The sequence below is a fragment of the Schistocerca gregaria genome, chromosome 2, assembly GCF_023897955.1.
Source record: "Schistocerca gregaria isolate iqSchGreg1 chromosome 2, iqSchGreg1.2, whole genome shotgun sequence".
NCBI classification, from domain to species: Eukaryota; Metazoa; Arthropoda; class Insecta; order Orthoptera; family Acrididae; genus Schistocerca; species Schistocerca gregaria.
In genome coordinates, this window is record NC_064921.1 from 123,146,538 (window position 1) to 123,162,703 (window position 16,166).

The window sequence follows — 16,166 nt, forward strand, 5'->3', positions numbered from 1 at the left end:
CAAGTTATTACACACAGAAGAATTGGCAAGCCATTATTTTACGCAATATCGGCATACAGGAGTCGTGCAGGCTCCGCAAATCGGTACGTTGCAGCTGTTACAGACCTTTTTCGTTTTTCTGTCAGAGCCTGGTGGGCACTTCTTACACCTCACTTTTTTGCCCAAGTCTCGTCTGGCTTCATATGGAATTGGTATCTTGAGAATTCTGCTGATGTTTAGCCGCAATTCACGGGGCAAATGGTCGTTTTGTAGTCGACGATAGAGATGAGGGTCTACGAGTTCCTTGGCAAGATTTTTGATGTATTCCAATCCGGTTAGGTCTGGATTCCCTGGGAATCCACTGTAGATAACATAGGCATTCACTAGGCTAATGTTCAAAATATGGCTAATGGCCATCGCCTTGTGCGTCGACTTGTTGAGTAGACTGTGCATTTCTCGTCTAAGGCGTCGACCCCACCTTTTGTGTTGTTATAAAAGGCAATGATTTCTGATTTCTGGGTTTCTGGATCAGTTGACTGGGTATGGTGCATTGAGGATACAAGTAGGATGGTCTTGCCTTTCTTTGGTACATAAGAGAGTAATGTTGTCTTTGTGAAACCATAGAGAGCTTCTCCTACTTCTCTTTCCTTGGGAAGTAAAAGTTCTTTCGATATTTCTTGTTTATTTTTTCACAGTGTTCCTACATATGTCAAGCCCCTTTTAAGTAGTTCCTGTATGAGGGCAATGGGCGAAAACCAATTATCTGCTGTGATATTGCGGTTACTTCCGATAATGGGTTTGGTCAATTGCAACACTGCTTGAGTTGGCTTGGCCAATTTATTCTCCTCATCAGTGGGTGTTCTGCCAACACTATCCTTTCCGGAGTAAATGTGGGCGTTTAGCAAGAAGTGGGTTTTTGCATCGGCCAAAGTCATTATTTTGAGTCCATATTTTCTAGGTTTGCTGGGGATATACATTTTAATGCGGCATCGACCATGAAAGCCCCCCATCATTTCGTCAATGCAAGCGTACTTTCCAATTGAGTAACTAGCCGTACAGTTTTTCATAAACTCTAGGAAAACCCATTTTATAGGAGCTGTTGCATCACATTTTTTCCTCACATCTCTGTCTGAGGCGTCATCAAAACGTATACTGAGCAGTAACACTAAGACCCTCTTTAGTGACATTGTACAACGAAAAATATCACGACCAGTACCGTCGGTGGCAAAAATAGCTTGAAGATCTTCATTATTAGATTTTAAGATGGCTGTGAACATGAGAATCTCCAAAAAAGTCTTGAACTCGATCAGATCCAACTCTTTGTAGTCAGTTCTCGTATCATCGGACAACCTTTCCCTCATAAAGGCCAATTTTTTATTGGTTTGCAGTATTATTTCATTCAGTATTCTCTCACAAAAAAGTTGCGTCCAAGCAGTCTGGGGTCTACAAATCTGACCAAGGGCTTTAGCAGGGCCAATTATTCCCGGTAAATGTGAAACGATATTATGTTTCCTTGTGCGAACCTTTGAAGCTGGAGGTTTTTTCGACCATATGAAACGGTTCTTCCCATAATACTTCTTTCGCTCGTATTGACGATTCTGCCTTTTTGAAAAGGGTTCGTTTTCATCTGATGACGATGTATCTGTTCAAAGAAATGTGGTGGTTATAGTGAACTTGATGATGATCCAGGAACTGTAGCATTAGGTATACCACGCACTTCATTCTCAGCTTCACATACTTCTTCCTCTGATTCGGTTTCATGGGCACTCTCGGAACCTTGATCTATAACATTTTCATCCCCAATACATTTACTCTCAGACTCATCCAGTATAGACCTCGCCCAGTCACCAAATCCAGGATCACTAAGTTTCATAGACCACCTTCTAGATGGCATGTCAGCTGAAAATCGGAAAACGAGAAAATCTCAGGGTAACTAACGTGGTTATCAATAAGCAGAGTTTCTAGTAATAACGAATCAAATAAACTCACTGCTTTGATGAGAACTGCACCCAGGGTTATTAGTTATCACAGGAAACGTGCTAGATGTCATACTACCTATAAAATACAAGAATATTCCAAAAAAAGTTCCGTAACCTAGTAACTTTAAAAAATTGCGTATAAAATCAAACAACCCGCCGCTCTGTTGCGTAACGCGCTTTAGGCCGACTTGCAACAAACTGACTTTAAGGTATAGGAACCAACAATGATGTACTTAAGACAATCTGGTAACATTGGCACTTCAAAGATTTGGCTGGGTATCTGACACCCAACATCACCAATTACGGGTTAACCACTCCTTGAGCAATACTTTGAACATTATAGTCTGCATAATTAAAAGGGTACAACATACTAATCAAAAAGGCTAGGGAGTTCTCATTATTATGTATGGAACTGATATGTTGACAAACACATTTTTTAAACCATGAGTCATTAAAAATAAGAAATATTATTACTTTGTTCCAAAGTCTACATTGTAATACTATTGTCACTTCTATTTGAGTCTGTTTCCGAAAAAGTTGATTTTAAACTTACAACAATAGGTTCAAGGCTTATATATCCATCATCACTTCCCTGTCAGATTCTTTATTCTGAAGCTTTGCAGCATGCCACACAGTCTGTGCCCACGCTACAGGTGGGATGTTGTCTATTGCCTCATTGCCTATTTCCTCATGCAGAAGCATTTCACTGTATGTTATCTTGAATTTTTTTTCTCCGCACAGCCTTAAAACACTTTGCCCAAGTTACTTCCATAGGGCTACAATGACAATGTCACGTGGGTAAACGCAAAACTGTGTGATCCCATTCAAGTGCGAGGAAGTCAAGTTTGTACGTTCTGTCAGGTGACTTATATAGTGTAAATTAACGAATTGCAGGAGATCGGCACGAGTCTGGTTTACATGGTGCTTAATATTTTTATTTTTCAGATGGGGTAAAATATCCCCTTTTCTGGTGTTTGTACTTGATTTTTTCTCTATAAGAGTTGAATTATAATGACTGACTTCGAAGCAAGGTATGAAACAATTGTGGACACATCATGATATTGACTGCATTCATTACTGGATGGTATTGACTGCTACTTTTCTTGCACGTAAATACAAATTTATTCTTAGAAATAAAACCAGAAGGAGAGTGAGCATGCAGAATACTTATCTGAGAACCTATCCCTATGAGAACTTTAAAACTGCCAGTACTATCGCTCGTTTTCCAATGTATCTTCTTGGAATGATTGTAACTGACCAATGTTTCACGAAGGTAATACACTGTTGAACTGTCTCCTTCCGTTGTATCGTGAATCTTTATATGGGATATAGTTCATTCTGCACCTAGGTCACTTCTTTCAACTAAAAACTCTCTTCATAACGTATCTAGAACCAACGTCTTTTAAAATTTTTTACATTGATGAAGTACTTACTATTGAATCCTGCATAACTGTAACACATTCTTGTGATGTCCGGCATTCATAATTCACATTAAGCCCTTTAAAACATCATTGTTAAAACTATCCATTTATGTTACAGGTTCCCTGCAATTTCGATGCTTTCCGACATGAAACGAACTGTTTGTATAGTTCCTACAGCTCTGATACTTTCCTTTACAATTCTCTTTACAATTCTACTGGTCGACACCTCTTGTGTTTTCCAATGTCAACAGTAGGAGACCTGCTTTTAAATTCACGTTTGGAAAATTTATAAAAGCGGTAAATAATCCGTCTCAGCTGCTTATGAAGCACTTCACATTTATTGCCGCACCTGACTTTTTTTAAAATCGCACCTTAAATGTTTACAAGATACACATTCACAGCTATACTGCTGCAAAGGAAAAAAAAAAGAGGAAACAAAGTAATTGATAGTTGAATGGATAATTCGGTTGTCCCAAAGTGTGGCAACAGTGCAGCATGTAGTAGCGAGATTCTCGTTCTGTAGCTGTAACTCTCTGCTAGCCGCTCGGGAAGAGAATGAATATTATTGGCCGCAAGTGCTTAGTGGAGGGGGATGCGCATAACGGCTGAAAATTGGGCCGCCTTCTTACATGCCGCGAAAAATTGCTGTGTAAGAGAGGTTTTCTCTGTAGAGGATTAACAGAGCAAACGAGAGCGATTGGTAGCTTTTGGTGTTATTTAAAACCTCAATACTCCAGGAAAACAGTTTACCATCCTCAGTGGTGCTACTTTTTACAGTCAATTTAACTGTGACCATTTCTGCAGCTTTGGGAGCCTGATCGCACACAACTAGGTTGCCAGGCACATTTGGCAACTCCTACAGGCCCAACTTGCGAAAATGTACCTCAAAAATTTATGGAAAAATACCTCATACCCTACTGTGGAGATGCGATGTACAATTTTTTTTAAAAAATGCTTGTAGACGTTTCTGTAAGTTAGTTAGCAGTTGCTTCATAATTGTGCAATGTGTTCCACCCAACTTACGACAAGAGCAGAGAAGAGAAAAGAGCAAAACATTATGCCTAGCCAGGACATCTAAGCTTGCACTGAAATTTGTTAATCAGCTTGAAGATAATGACATAGGGTAGCAGTCGGAAACATGGTTAATGATCGTAATTTTATAGTAAGGCAACAAGATCTCATTTAGAGCAGCTCAACACAAAGCTATCAAAACCCCAAAATCCCCATCGCTTGAAAAATTAAAAATACTGAAATTCATATAACTTTTGCTCTCCTTAGACCACCAATAATCCTACCTATCCAAAATGCTTTACTTCTGCCACGCAGTGCTTGTGAAACCGAACGAAATGCATACGAAAATGTTCTGAGTGCCTCACAAGAATATTATGCCTTACAGAGTTGTTTAAACTGAGAACGTCTTCACACTGGAGCTTTCTAAAAAGTCTAACATGTGCTCTAAAAGTTTAAACGTACGGTACTTTTTCCTACACATCTCAGCTTAGCTGAAGATATTACTTCTTTGGAGGGGAGGGGGACTGCCATCACAATGTGTGTCAATACTGACTGAGAGAGTTAAGTGTTTTTTCTTATTTATTACTCTCTATGGGTCTGCTATTTAGAGCTTTAGAGCTCTCCCCGTTCCAACCCCCTCCCTCCAAGAGTGGTTGTCTCCATTTATTTGCATACTACATCATTACTCTCCTTACACTAGGGAGCCAGGTGCTTTATGTTTGTGCCGTCATTCCAGTTCCATGTGGTCTACGTCCCCTATGTGTCTTGCTGTATTTCTTGACTGATCTAGTTAGATATGAATTTAGATGAGCTTTTCATCATTGTATCTACACTCCTGGAAATGGAAAAAAGAACACATTGACACCGGTGTGTCAGACCCACCTTACTTGCTCCGGACACTGCGAGAGGGCTGTACAAGCAATGATCACACGCACGGCACAGCGGACACACCAGGAACCGCGGTGTTGGCCGTCGAATGGCGCTAGCTGCGCAGCATTTGTGCACCGCCGCCGTCAGTGTCAGCCAGTTTGCCGGGGCATACGGAGCTCCATCGCAGTCTTTAACACTGGTAGCATGCCGCGACAGCGTGGACGTGAACCGTATGTGCAGTTGACGGACTTTGAGCGAGGGCGTATAGTGGGCATGCGGGAGGCCGGGTGGACGTACCGCCGAATTGCTCAACACGTGGGGCGTCAGGTCTCCACAGTACATCGATGTTGTCGCCAGTGGTCGGCGGAAGGTGCACGTGCCCGTCGACCTGGGACCGGACCGCAGCGACGCACGGATGCACGCCAAGACCGTAGGATCCTACGCAGTGCCGTAGGGGACTGCACCGCCACTTCCCAGCAAATTAGGGACACTGTTGCTCCTGGGGTATCGGCGAGGACCATTCGCAACCGTCTCCATGAAGCTGGGCTACGGTCCCGCACACCGTTAGGCCGTCTTCCACTCACGCCCCAACATCGTGCAGCCCGCCTCCAGTGGTGTCGCGACAGGCGTGAATGGAGGGACGTATGGAGACGTGTTGTCTTCAGCGATGAGAGTCGCTTCTGCCTTGGTGCCAATGATGGTCGTATGCGTGTTTGGCGCCGTGCAGGTGAGCGCCACAATCAGGACTAAATACGACCGAGGCACACAGGGCCAACACCCGGCATCATGGTGTGGGGAGCGATCTCCTACACTGGCCGTACACCTCTGGTGATCGTCGAGGGGACACTGAATAGTGCACGGTACATCCAAACCGTCATCGAACCCATCGTTCTACCATTCCTAGACCGGCAAGGGAACTTGCTGTTCCAACAAGACAATGCACGTCCACATGTATCCCGTGCCACCCAACGTGCTCTAGAAGGTGTAAGTCAACTACCCTGGCCAGCAAGATCTCCGGATCTGTCCCCCATTGAGCATGTTTGGGACTGGATGAAGCGTCGTCTCACGCGGTCTGCACATCCAGCACGAACGCTGGTTCAACTGAGGCGCCAGGTGGAAATGGCATGGCAAGCCATTCCACAGGACTACATCCAGCATCTCTACGATCGTCTCCATGGGAGAATAGCAGCCTGCATTGCTGCGAAAGGTGGATATACACTGTCCTAGTGCCGACATTGTGCATGCTCTGTTGCCTGTGTCTATGTGCCTGTGGTTCTGTCAGTGTGATCATGTGATGTATCTGACCCCAGGAATGTGTCAATAAAGTTTCCCCTTCCTGGGACAATGAATTCACGGTGTTCTTATTTCAATTTCCAGGAGTGTATTATCATTTCTATGTTGTTTTCTTCATGTAAGACCCTTACTCTTGAATACCTGCATGCCATTTAGATCCATCTTAATCATCTGTCGTGTAAAACTCTAATCTGCAACTTTTGCATCATATTATCCAGTATCCAACAAATTGTGCCATATAGCAACTTTGCCTGCACTGTGGCTTGGCAGCCTTGTACTTTGGCGTGCTGAGAAATGACATTAGTAGTCCTCATACCATTCTGACTGCTTGTCTATGGAGTTCCTGCTCTTGAGTATGGCATAATATTAGACATTTCATAGCAACTTCCAAGTAGCCGATATTGGGGTTGCAATGTTTCATTCTCCACACGGGTTTAGTGTCATCTCTAAACTGGAGCGCTTCTTGTTGAAATATACTGCCACCATCTTCTGCATGTTTAATTTTATCTTGTTTCTTCGGCACTATCGTGCAGCAATGTCTAGCTGTGCTTGCAAATATTGGTATTATGATGTCTACCATAGGTTAGAAACGCCATATAATCAACAAACTGTAGACTTAATGTATCGTTGACAAATCGTTCACTAGAGTGACAGTGCTAAGCCCTGGAATAGTCCTGCTTTCACCCATTGGACCTCTGATGTTTTTCCTTTCACTGTAACATTTATTTTTCTGTGCTTGAGAAAGTTTCCGATTAGCTTTATACATTAGAGTGGTATTGTTGTTTGCTCGTGCATTTTCCCCATTTTATTTTCTTGCCATTCTTTGCCAAATGCGTTTTTAGCCTCAAGAAAGACTGCAGCTAAAGATATGGTTACGATGAAGTTCCCTGTGATGCATTGTGTGAAGCATAGTACTTCTAGTTCAGTGGAAATCTTCCTATGGAATCCATACTGTTCAGGCCTTACAGTCTCGTTGATGTTTACTGGCAATTGGATACACGGCTGAATAATTTATTCAAACAGCTTGCCGATGTTGCTTAGAAGGTCTGTGGTCTTCGGTTTGAATTAAATCCTTCCCTGGTTTTGGGATCCATATGATGTATGCAACGGTATTTTCCAACAGTCTCAAAAGTAGTAGATTAACAGAATCTTCTGAGAAAATCCTCTTGATAAGCTACAATCGTTTTTCTTTTTGTTTTGCAAATGTTTGTAATGCTGTCGTGGCCAGGAGTTTTATAATTGTTTAGGTAGTCATGTCGCTTGGAGTAGTTGGTTTTGGAAGTCAGAGTACATCCAATATTATAATTACATCCACAATTTGACTTATTGTGGTTTCTTGGTCCCTTTCTTGAGCAGATGGGTCTTCTTCAAGAAGTGTAGTGCTTATTTTGGTTTTAGAACACGGTTGCCAAGGTTTTCACATTCACAGGGGAGTCTATGGTGAGTCCTTGCTGTGTATGTATTGGATTTGTAGGAAATACTAGGTACTGAGTCTCTGAACAAGTTGTCTTCTCTCATTTGCATTAAGTATGTCATAATTTTTTCTTGCTCCTCTTCACTTTCAGCTACTTTGGTCAGCAAAGTTGGTTTAGTTTTGATTTTACAGTTTCATTTTATCCAGTGTAAAATAAACTTTTAAGGACAAAAATAAGTGGTTTCATTATATCTGACCACCATGATTTTTATTTATTTTGTGCAAGACTTGCTGAGGCAGATAACTCCCATTGTCAAGCATGTTTGCTGATTTTATTGATATCTTAAGTGGGTACTTGCTGTGTGGAATCTATTGCAATGTTGTGATAATGTAACATAACACAAACACATGGAAATTTTACAATTATTGATGTATCTTGTCTAACAGCTAGTGCCAAATGTGAGTCTATTTGTAATTGAAATTTTGAAGTGAACTATGAAAGTGATGAACAGAATCTGAGTTTCTGCTTTGGATGATGTTAAAAATTTTGTAACTACAATTAGTTTCCATTGCCAATATATAAAAAAGACAGCGCATATGAAATTTTCACATGTTCGCATTGAACTGAATCATCATTACAGTGCAGTGACTCCCATAAACTTCATCAAGCATCACACTTCAAACCTAATAACTAATAAAAAACTCTTTATAATGGGACTTAGTTAGCAAAATCCATTGTAATATGACAAATTTTTAAAACATCATGACTGTTAGCATGAAATATTCTAGTAAGATCATATAACAGGTGTATCAATTGTACATCTATAATATTTGTTTTCTTGTGTACTGTGAAACTTTATAGATCTTATATGGTGAATAGCACTGCAGAGTGAGACAAGTATTAGATAAAAAGTGTGAATAGTAATATAGAAAACATTTCTGCAGTATGCTACATTGCATGCTATTGATTTATGAATTTATGATTTTTGTGGTGGCATATTTAAAAACGCAAGCGCAATAAATCTACTACCATGATGTAACAGATGCCCTGTAAGAAATTGGCCACTTATGCACAAATAAATATCAGTGTGGTTCTTGTTGACTCTATCAGTAGATGAGATTATACTAGACATGGACTTCAACTCAACAGAAAAGGAAAGGTAAAACTGTCTGAGCTAATAGCAAATAATTAAAGGGGGAGGGGGGACACTATCACAATTTGTAAAGTACCAGTGGTTACAAGTGACAGATCAGCAGTTTTTTTTAGAGTACAGAGGGCAGAAACAAGAGATGTTTAGACAGGTTGAAAATGGCATTCACATTGCTAAAACAGGCAGCCAGGAAGCAAATTATTATGTACACAATTCATGCAGACAGCCTCTGACTGAAACTAGATACTCAAAATCTGGCAGGAAAAGTAGGTTCATCCATTTGTGATACAGCCAGTGCACAAAATTAGTTATTGTTATTGCATCAGAATATCTGAGGACTAATGGGTAAGCTTAATGATCTAGGGAATCTAGGGAAATCCAGGGGAAAAAAGTCATATCACAAAACCAATAGTAAATGAGGTATCTGATCATGATTTGTGTTGAAGAATTAGAGTTAAGCAAACCAGTTGATATAATCTGTCTCTCTGAACATAATGTGACAACTGGTATAGATACGTTAAATGTTATAGGATTCAAATTAGCTTCTTATTTCTGTAGAGAAAATATGGAGAAAGGAGGAGATGCCATATTTGTCAGAAACTGTTTTGATTTCAAGAATATTGATATTAATAAATTTTGTGCAGAGCAGCACTTAGAACCTTGTGCAACAAAAGCAGTACTTCATAACAAGTGCTTTATAATAGTGGGTATATACAAATCACCTTCAGGCAATTTTAACGTCTTCATAAAAAATCTAGAAGCTCTGCTGTCCCATCTCATAGTAAAAAACGAGGAAATCATTATTGTTGGTGATTTTAATGTCGATTTATTGAACAGCTGTCAGTGAACCATTATTGCAGACAGTAACACTATCATTCAATATAGTTCCTACTGTGAATTTTGGTACTAGGATATGTAAATGCTCAGAGACTGCCACTGATAATATCTTTGTAGACAAATCTAGGGGAAAAGTCATATCCCAAAACTAATAGTAAATGGGCTATCTGATCACGACATGCAGCAACTGGTGTTAAATGTTGAAAGTTGTCGGGATTAAAAACCTATTAAATCTGAGTACAGCAGGGTAAAAAATAAGTAAAAAATTAAGAAATTCACGAAATTGCTCACAGATATGAACTGGACAGATGTTTACAGTACTTCTTACTCAAATGGAAAATACAAAGTATTCATTAATAAAGTTACCTCCACTTCTGACATTTGTTTGCTCCTAAAGGTAACTCAGATCACACAAAAGTCAAAAAATAAACTGTGGATAACACAAGGAATAAAGATATCACATGGGACAAAAAGTAGGCTGTATCTACTATCTAGGAACAGCTCTGATGTTAGAATTGTAAAGTATTACAAACAATACAGCAGAAGACTGAAGCAAGTAATCCAGAAATCGAAGCAGCTTTATTATGAGAAAAACATAATTACATCAGGAAACAAAATAAAAACTGTATGGAATATAGTGAAGACAGATACAGGTGGGTCTAAAAAGGAAGAGGAACAGATAGCTCTAAAAATAAATGAGACTTTGGTAACAAGTATATGTAGTGTTGCAGATCTCTTAAACAAGTGGTTCACTTCTGTTACTGACAGCTTGAGGTTATCAGGTTTGGTAAACAGTGCAGTGGAGTACCTGAGATCAATCTTTAAAAATAACTTCAGTAAAATAGAAATGACACTCACGTCTCCCAAAGAAGTGGCGTCCATCATAAAATCCTTAAGATATAAATATTCCATTGGGTATGATAACATATCAACGAAGTTAATCAAAGAGTGCTCATGTGAGTTGAGGTCTATCTTAAGTTATTTGTTTAATCAATCACTTTTCAGCAGAACATTTCCAGATTGGCTAAAATATGCTGAAGTTAAGCCTTTTCACAAGAAGGGGAATAAAAAGATACCATCAAATTTTCGACCAATTTCATTTTTGCCGGCTTTCTGAAAAATATTTGAAAAGGTTGTGTTCCTGTGTCTCCTTAAGCATCTGACTGCAAATAATGTATTGTCAAAGTCACAGTTTGGATTTCTCTAGGGTCCTGATATAGAGAAAGCTATTTAAACTTACAGTGAGAATGTACTTAATTCATTAGGTAATAAATTAGAGGCTACTGTCAGTTTCTGTGACCTGTCAAAAGCTTTTGACTTTGTGAACCACAACATTCTCTTAAGTAAATTAGAATATTACAGTGTCACCTGCAAAGCTGTGAAATGGTTTGAGTCTTACATATCTAACAGGAAACAAAGGGTGTCATTGCGAAATACCTGTGCAGTAAGCAGTCAGTCTTCATCTGACTGGGCTTAATTACATGTGGTGTTCCTCAAGGTTCCATCTTGGGTCCATTGCTTTTTCTTGTGTACACTAATGACCTCTCATCTGTTTCATTAGCGTATGATACAAACATTGCAGTAATTAGCAACTCAAGTACAGATTTATAAATAGCTGCTAATCAAATTTTCACTGACACTAATATGTGGTTTACAGCTGATTCACTGTCATTAAACTTTGAGAAGACCCACTATATGCAGTTCAGAACTTGTGACAGATTTCCATCAAGCATGTGTACAACATATGAAGATCGAAGAGGTTAACAGTGTTAAATTTCTGGGATTACAACTCTATAATAAATTCAGTTGGGAAGGACATATCACATAATTGCGTAAGTGCCTAAACAAGTCTGTATTTGCCATGCCAGCCGCGGTGGTCTAGCGGTTCTAGGCGCACAGTCCGGAACCGCGCAACTGCTACGGTCACAGGTTTGAATCCTGCCTCGGGCATGGATGTGTGTGATGTCCTTAGGTTAGTTAGGTTTAAGTAGTTCTAATTTCTAGGGGACTGATGACCTCAGTAGTTAAGTCCCATAGTGCTCAGAGCCATTTGAACCATTTGCCATGAGAATCATGTCATATGTAGGAGATATAAATATAGAAACTTGCATAATTTACTTACTACCATTCAATTATGTCATATGGGATCATATTTTGGGGCAGCTCATCAAACGAAGCAAAAGTTTTTAGGGTGCAAAAGCATGTGATAAGAATCATCTGTAGTGTAAATACAAAAACATCACCTACAAACCTGTTCAAGGAACTTTATATTCTAAGCACTGCTTCTCAGTATATTTATTCCTTAGTGAAATTTGTTGCAAGTAATACATCTCTATTTCCAACCAACAGGTCAATACACAGTGTCAATACTAGGTATATGAACAGTCTACATAAAGACCTAAAATCACTTACCTCAGTCCAAAAAGGGGTCCAATATTAAGGAAAACATATTTTCAGTAAATTGCCAGGAACCACGAAAAATTTGGTTTCAGATAAATCATGGTTTAAACAGTGTTTGAAAGACGTTTTGATAGGCAACTCCTTCTACTCCATAGATGAATATCTCAACGGAGACTGTGAAGCCAGCTTAAGTAAAAATATCTGTTAGATTTCAGTTTTGAAAGCACATGGTCACAACAGTCAAGATTAGGTAATTTGTGTATGGCACATTTTCTAATAGTGCATAACAGTGTTTCATTCTGACACTGTTTCAGTGTACCTTGTTGTATTCACCTATTTCAACAATCTCTGGACGAATGATCAGGACAGTAAGTATATATTTGAATGTTTTATGTTTTTATGTTATATTTTCCAACATATTCCACACCCATGAGAATCATCTCATTTTTTGGATCTGTGGAGGCGAAAACTGAATCCAATCTCATCTAATCTAAATAGTATTCTAGATACATTAAATTACATTCTAGATACATTACATTACATTCATAATTCACTTGTAAAATTTAAGAATGAGTATCAAAAATGAAATCTTGAGTCTGCATTTCCATTCACTACTAAAGGAGTGCAAATCATGTGATATTCTTGCTGTGCACAAAAATTGTGTATTCTATACACAAGATCTGGTGCACCAAACCTGAGGGCTAATATATCTGTTACTTTTACACATACACAATAATCTCAAGTCTCAAAAGCAAGTAACTCACCAGAGAAATATTTCATATGGAAAGTCTTTACATATGGTAGATTCTTGCTTCAGTATTTAGCAGTCCACGGCTGTAAGGCACGATTTTTATAGCTTTTCTAATGCAATGTTGGCTTTTGCAAAGACTTCAACAGTTCCTTTTTCTAAAATTGTCCTTGCCTTGTTTTCTTCTTTCAGCGCTGTTTAAGCTATCTGCTATTGAAGACTTTTTGTAATGAGAAGCAGCTGAATTTCTTGCCAGTGAACACAGTGCCTCTCCTATTTAATGGGTCTCTCAATATTGTCTCTCTTTCCCCAACCAATTCAGAAATTGTTGAATCTAGACAACACCATTTTTACATCTGTAGCAAATGAGCCCTGAGCAGCCATATGATGAGTCTATCATCTGCTGCAACTTTAATTTCCTCCAATAATGAATTTAATTTATTTAGTACTGAGTTTTGATGGTCAGAATAAGATCCATCATAATCATCACTTTGGAGATCAATTATTCACAAACTGTTCATACACGGAGAGGAAACAAACAGCCCAAAACTCCCACCTGCAACAGATGATAGAACACACTGTCTTGTAAAGTAAGCAGACTAAGAATGCTGCATGACTGAATCATAACATAGATCTACTTTCATCATCTGTGCACTCCAAGACACATTAGACCTATTAACCTTACCTACCTTTACTTGCTATGCAGTTCTTCATATGGTGTGCTCCCATTTGTAAAACCTGATTAAGCTTTGTAATAACACAACACTCCATGAGAAGTTGGTACGGCATCAGATAAATAACAAACTTTCCAGGTACAATAATAATATATTGTCCTCTATGTCCTCCAATTTGCGTGGCATACATTCATAACGAAAAAGCAAAGCTACAAATGACACTGATCAGAATTTATGGAGTCTACACGACAGAAGCTGACAAGACTCTACTGTTCTTACTCCAATAGCAACTCCCATACACAATTACAACACTGCAGCAGCGATGCAGAACTTAGAAATGAAACACCTGGATAGTTCTGAATCTCCTTGGCAATAAGTCACATAACATTCTACAAGACACAAAAAAATCTACTCATCTACCCAAAGCAGTGGTGACAATCTAATTACAACACTGAGCAAACACAACTAGAAAACAAGCATCATCCAACTTACCAACACAAGGTTGACTGGGTGGTGTATTACGTGACACTAGCTTTGTTCATTTAAACAACCTCCATCTAAACTCTAGACAATGTAATCATCAAAATATAACTTCAAAATACTAATTAAAAGAACTTCCTATGTGATTGTATGTACTTTGTCCACATACAGTAAACAAATACAAAGGTTATTATGCAACTGAGGTGGGACTGCAATTTGACACAGGTCCTGTCTCAACCAACATCTGTTCTCCCCAACACATCTATAACTTTTAGAATTCTTGTGATATCAGGGAACTCACTTTATTAATACTTTTTCCTTGATTACTATAGTGCCCTAAACTGGTTCCCCAATGGAGACACTTTTGTAACACTACTTGAAACAATTTTATCCTTGAGCTAACTCTTGAAAAACATAATTATTGGAGAGATAATTTTTATTTCCCCTGGCTTCAGGGTTTGGGAAAGGTCCACTTACTTGTTGCTAAGGGGTGTCTTGCCCTATAAACTGTATCTAAGTTTTAGTTCTTTCCTGTCATTTCCTTATACCAGGACTGCAGAAACTTTCCACTGCTGCACTCCAAAGCCCCCCCCCCCCCCCCCCCCCCCCATGATGACTTGCAAGTTCTTGGGTGCCCACCAGTAGATAGTGGTTGCCTTTAGCCGTTGAGTGCTACAGCAAATTCTGATTCCAGCACTGAATCAAAACTGAAATACATCATGATCTATTGGTGACATCATGATGCAGTTTGCACCGAACCATCTCAAATACATACACATAAATATTATGTTCTGCCCTTCTTTTTTATCTTAATTATTGAAATTCAAGAACATAAGAAATAAGAAATGAATGAGTTCAGTATGATAACATATCTACATCTACATCCATACTCCGCAAGCCACACGACGGTGTGTGACGGAGGGTACCTTGAGTACCTCTATCGGTTCTCCCTTCAATTCCAGTCTCGTATTGTATGTGGAAAGAAGGATTGTCGGTACGCTTGTGTGTGGGCTCTAATCTCTCTGATTTTATCCTCATGGTCTCTTTGCGAGAAATACATAGGAGGGAGCAATATACTGCTTGACTCTTCGGTGAAGGTATGTTCTCGAAACTTTAACAAAAGCCCGTACCGAGCTACTGAGCGTCTCTCCTGCAGAGTCTTCCACTGGAGTTTATCTATCATCTCCGTAACGCTTTCGCGATTACTAAATGATCCTGTAACGAAGCGCGCTGCTCTCCGTTGGATCTTCTCTATCTCTTCTATCAACCCTGTCTGGTACGGATCCCACACTGCTGAGCAGTATTCAAGCAGTGGGCGAACAAGAGTACTGTAACCTACTTCCTTTGTTTTCAGTTTGCATTTCCTTAGGATTCTTCCAATGAATCTCAGTCTGGCATCTGCTTTATCGACGATCAACTTTATATGATCATTCCATTTTAAATCACTCCTAATGCGTACTCCCAGATAATTTATGGAATTAACTGCTTCCAGTTGCTGACCTGCTATTTTGCAGCTAAATGATAAGGGACCTATCTTTCTATGTATTCGCAGCACATTACACTTGTCTACATTGAGATTCAATTGCCATTCCGTGCACCATGCGTCAATTCGCTGCGGATCCTCCTGCATTTCAGTACAATTTTCCATTGTTGCAACCTCTCGATACACCACAGCATCATCTGCAAAGAGCCTCAGTGAACTTCCGATGTCATCCACCAGGTCATTTATGTATATTGTGAATAGCAACGGTCCTATGACACTCCCCTGCGGCACACCTGAAATCACTCTTACTTCGGAAGACTTCTCTCCATTGAGAATGACATGCTGCGTTCTGTTATCTAGGAACTCCTCAATCCAATCACACAATTGGTCTGATAGTCCATATGCTCTTACTTTGTTCATTAAACG

The 16,166-nt window shown here is 39.5% G+C and overlaps 1 protein-coding gene across 1 annotated transcript; it reads right to left on the minus strand.

The window, feature by feature from the left end:
• Nucleotides 1-668: 668 nt before the first annotated feature.
• Nucleotides 669-1,873, minus strand: LOC126335671 (piggyBac transposable element-derived protein 4-like). The gene is made up of 2 exons (XM_049999127.1): nucleotides 1,690-1,873; nucleotides 669-1,621 (listed from the first exon to the last, which is right to left on the minus strand). The coding sequence occupies exons 1-2, from the start codon at nucleotides 1,871-1,873 to the stop codon at nucleotides 669-671; spliced, it is 1,137 nt and encodes a 378-aa protein (XP_049855084.1).
• Nucleotides 1,874-16,166: the final 14,293 nt, after the last annotated feature.

Excerpts from the sequence above, each read along its gene's own strand:
- LOC126335671 (XM_049999127.1), bottom strand. The coding sequence starts at position 1,873 with ATGCCATCTAGAAGGTGGTCTATGAAACTTAGTGATCCTGGATTTGGT. Across the intron at positions 1,622-1,689 it reads AGCTGAGAATGAAGTGCGTG|ATACATCGTCATCAGATGAA; the intron begins GTATACCTAATG and ends TTCTTTGAACAG.